Below are 1,605 nucleotides of genomic sequence, written 5' to 3' on the forward strand. Positions count from 1 at the left end.
GAGGGAGAGGGAGAGGGAGAGGGAGAGGGAGAGGGAGAAAGGAAAACAAGACTGGAAAACCATCCAGACCACAGATGAAGGGACTGACAAAGAGTGACTTCCAAAAGCAGTGAAGGCTAGCAGCAGCGAGGAGGGGGCCAGGCACTGAACCAACTCTGAGCTACCCATTTGTCTGCCAGGGCCTTTTCCCATTTGAAGGGGAGCAGGTATTGGTTTTGATTCCTGTGTGAATATGTGAGGTTCCCTTTGATGTTGTATCCGAATGAACACAAAATATCAAATCACAGTCTGTCTTTGGCTTTTTTTTCCTCTTTCATATACTCAAGTTCTATACAAAAAGAGGCCCCAACCCTAAGTACCAGAAAACACACTCCAGATTAAGATTCAAAGGCAATGTAAAAAAAAAAAGATTCAAAGGCAAAGACACTGATGCCCACCACATACCACTCACCGATACTCACTTGGACTGTGTCTGTTTGGTGATGTTCCGAATGGTGGCGCCTTCTTTTCCTATAATGGCTCCAACAAACTGGGTGGGAACCAGCAGGCGCAGAGGTAAGTCACATGGTTTCTGCTTGGAAACTGATCCTGGAGAGCCCTGCCTCGATGAGCCCCTCTGCCCAAGCCCACGGCGGCCGCGGGGCTGCTGCGAGGGGGTCTGTTGTGCAGCCACTTCATCAGGGATGTAGGCGACTTTCAAGGTGAAATTCTCTAACTGGAATCCATTCAGTTTGTCTAAGGCTCTGAAAGTTCGCAAGAGGGCGGGAAAGGAAAGTTCACTGCACACTCAGCAACCAAGCACAGCTAACGCACCTCCACCCACACCTTTCTTTGACGTCCACATGGAGGTAAAAGGTTGGCAGGTTTCCAAAAAGAATATACTGCTGAGGGCTGTGGAGAGAGCTCAGTGGTCCCAGCACTGCATGCCATGCTTGCCCTGGAACCCCAGGTGTACCCTGCAAGTCACCAAAACCAGGCATGATGGGCACATGCCTGTAATCCCAGCACTGGGAATAAAATATTTTTAAAGCAAATTTTTAATGAAAGAACATATTGGCCGTATACCAATGAAAAATAGAAAGAAAAAATTTTCTCCAACTTGAATGAATTTAATGCAGGCAGTTCGCAGCAGCTTACAAATACTCAATGGCAACTCTTATCCTGACCACTGTGTCTCCAAATCAGAATGGAAAAGACATTAGAAACACACACCTTTCTCAGTTTATTCTTTAAAATATAATGTTTAAAGCATTTAAAGAGGACAAAATAAATAAATAAATAAAAATAAAGAGGACAGGATATCATGTCTGCATCTTGTACTATTAATATCTACTACAAAGACAACAATACGCAATGTATTAATTATTGTAATTGTCCTAGTAACCTGTTTTGAAACTGTCTCATTGCTATTTGTTTCTCAAAAAATTAATTAAAAAATAAAAATAGGGGCTGGAGAGATGGCTCAGTGGTCTAAAGCACCTACTTAGAACAAGCTTGGCAAAGCAGAGGGACCGCGTTTCAATCCCCCAGCACCACATGCCAGCCAGCCCCGCCCCCTGGTGGGCTGAGCTGGCCACACACACACACACACACACACACACACAA

General features: G+C 44.9%; 1 protein-coding gene across 1 annotated transcript in view; it reads right to left on the reverse strand.

Annotated features, from left to right (window-relative positions):
• Igf2bp3 (insulin like growth factor 2 mRNA binding protein 3) overlaps positions 1 to 1,605 on the reverse strand; it is a gene marked incomplete at its 3' end in the record, with an annotated part of 173,543 nt that overhangs the window by 31,637 nt on the left and 140,301 nt on the right. Inside the window, exon 7 of the mRNA XM_023709852.1 lies at positions 462 to 743. Coding sequence (XP_023565620.1) covers positions 462 to 743 — 282 coding nt within the window. The remainder of the gene's footprint in view (positions 1 to 461; positions 744 to 1,605) is intronic.

The sequence above is a fragment of the Octodon degus genome, unplaced genomic scaffold (genome assembly GCF_000260255.1).
Source record: "Octodon degus isolate 3935 unplaced genomic scaffold, OctDeg1.0 scaffold00015, whole genome shotgun sequence".
NCBI classification, from domain to species: Eukaryota; Metazoa; Chordata; class Mammalia; order Rodentia; family Octodontidae; genus Octodon; species Octodon degus.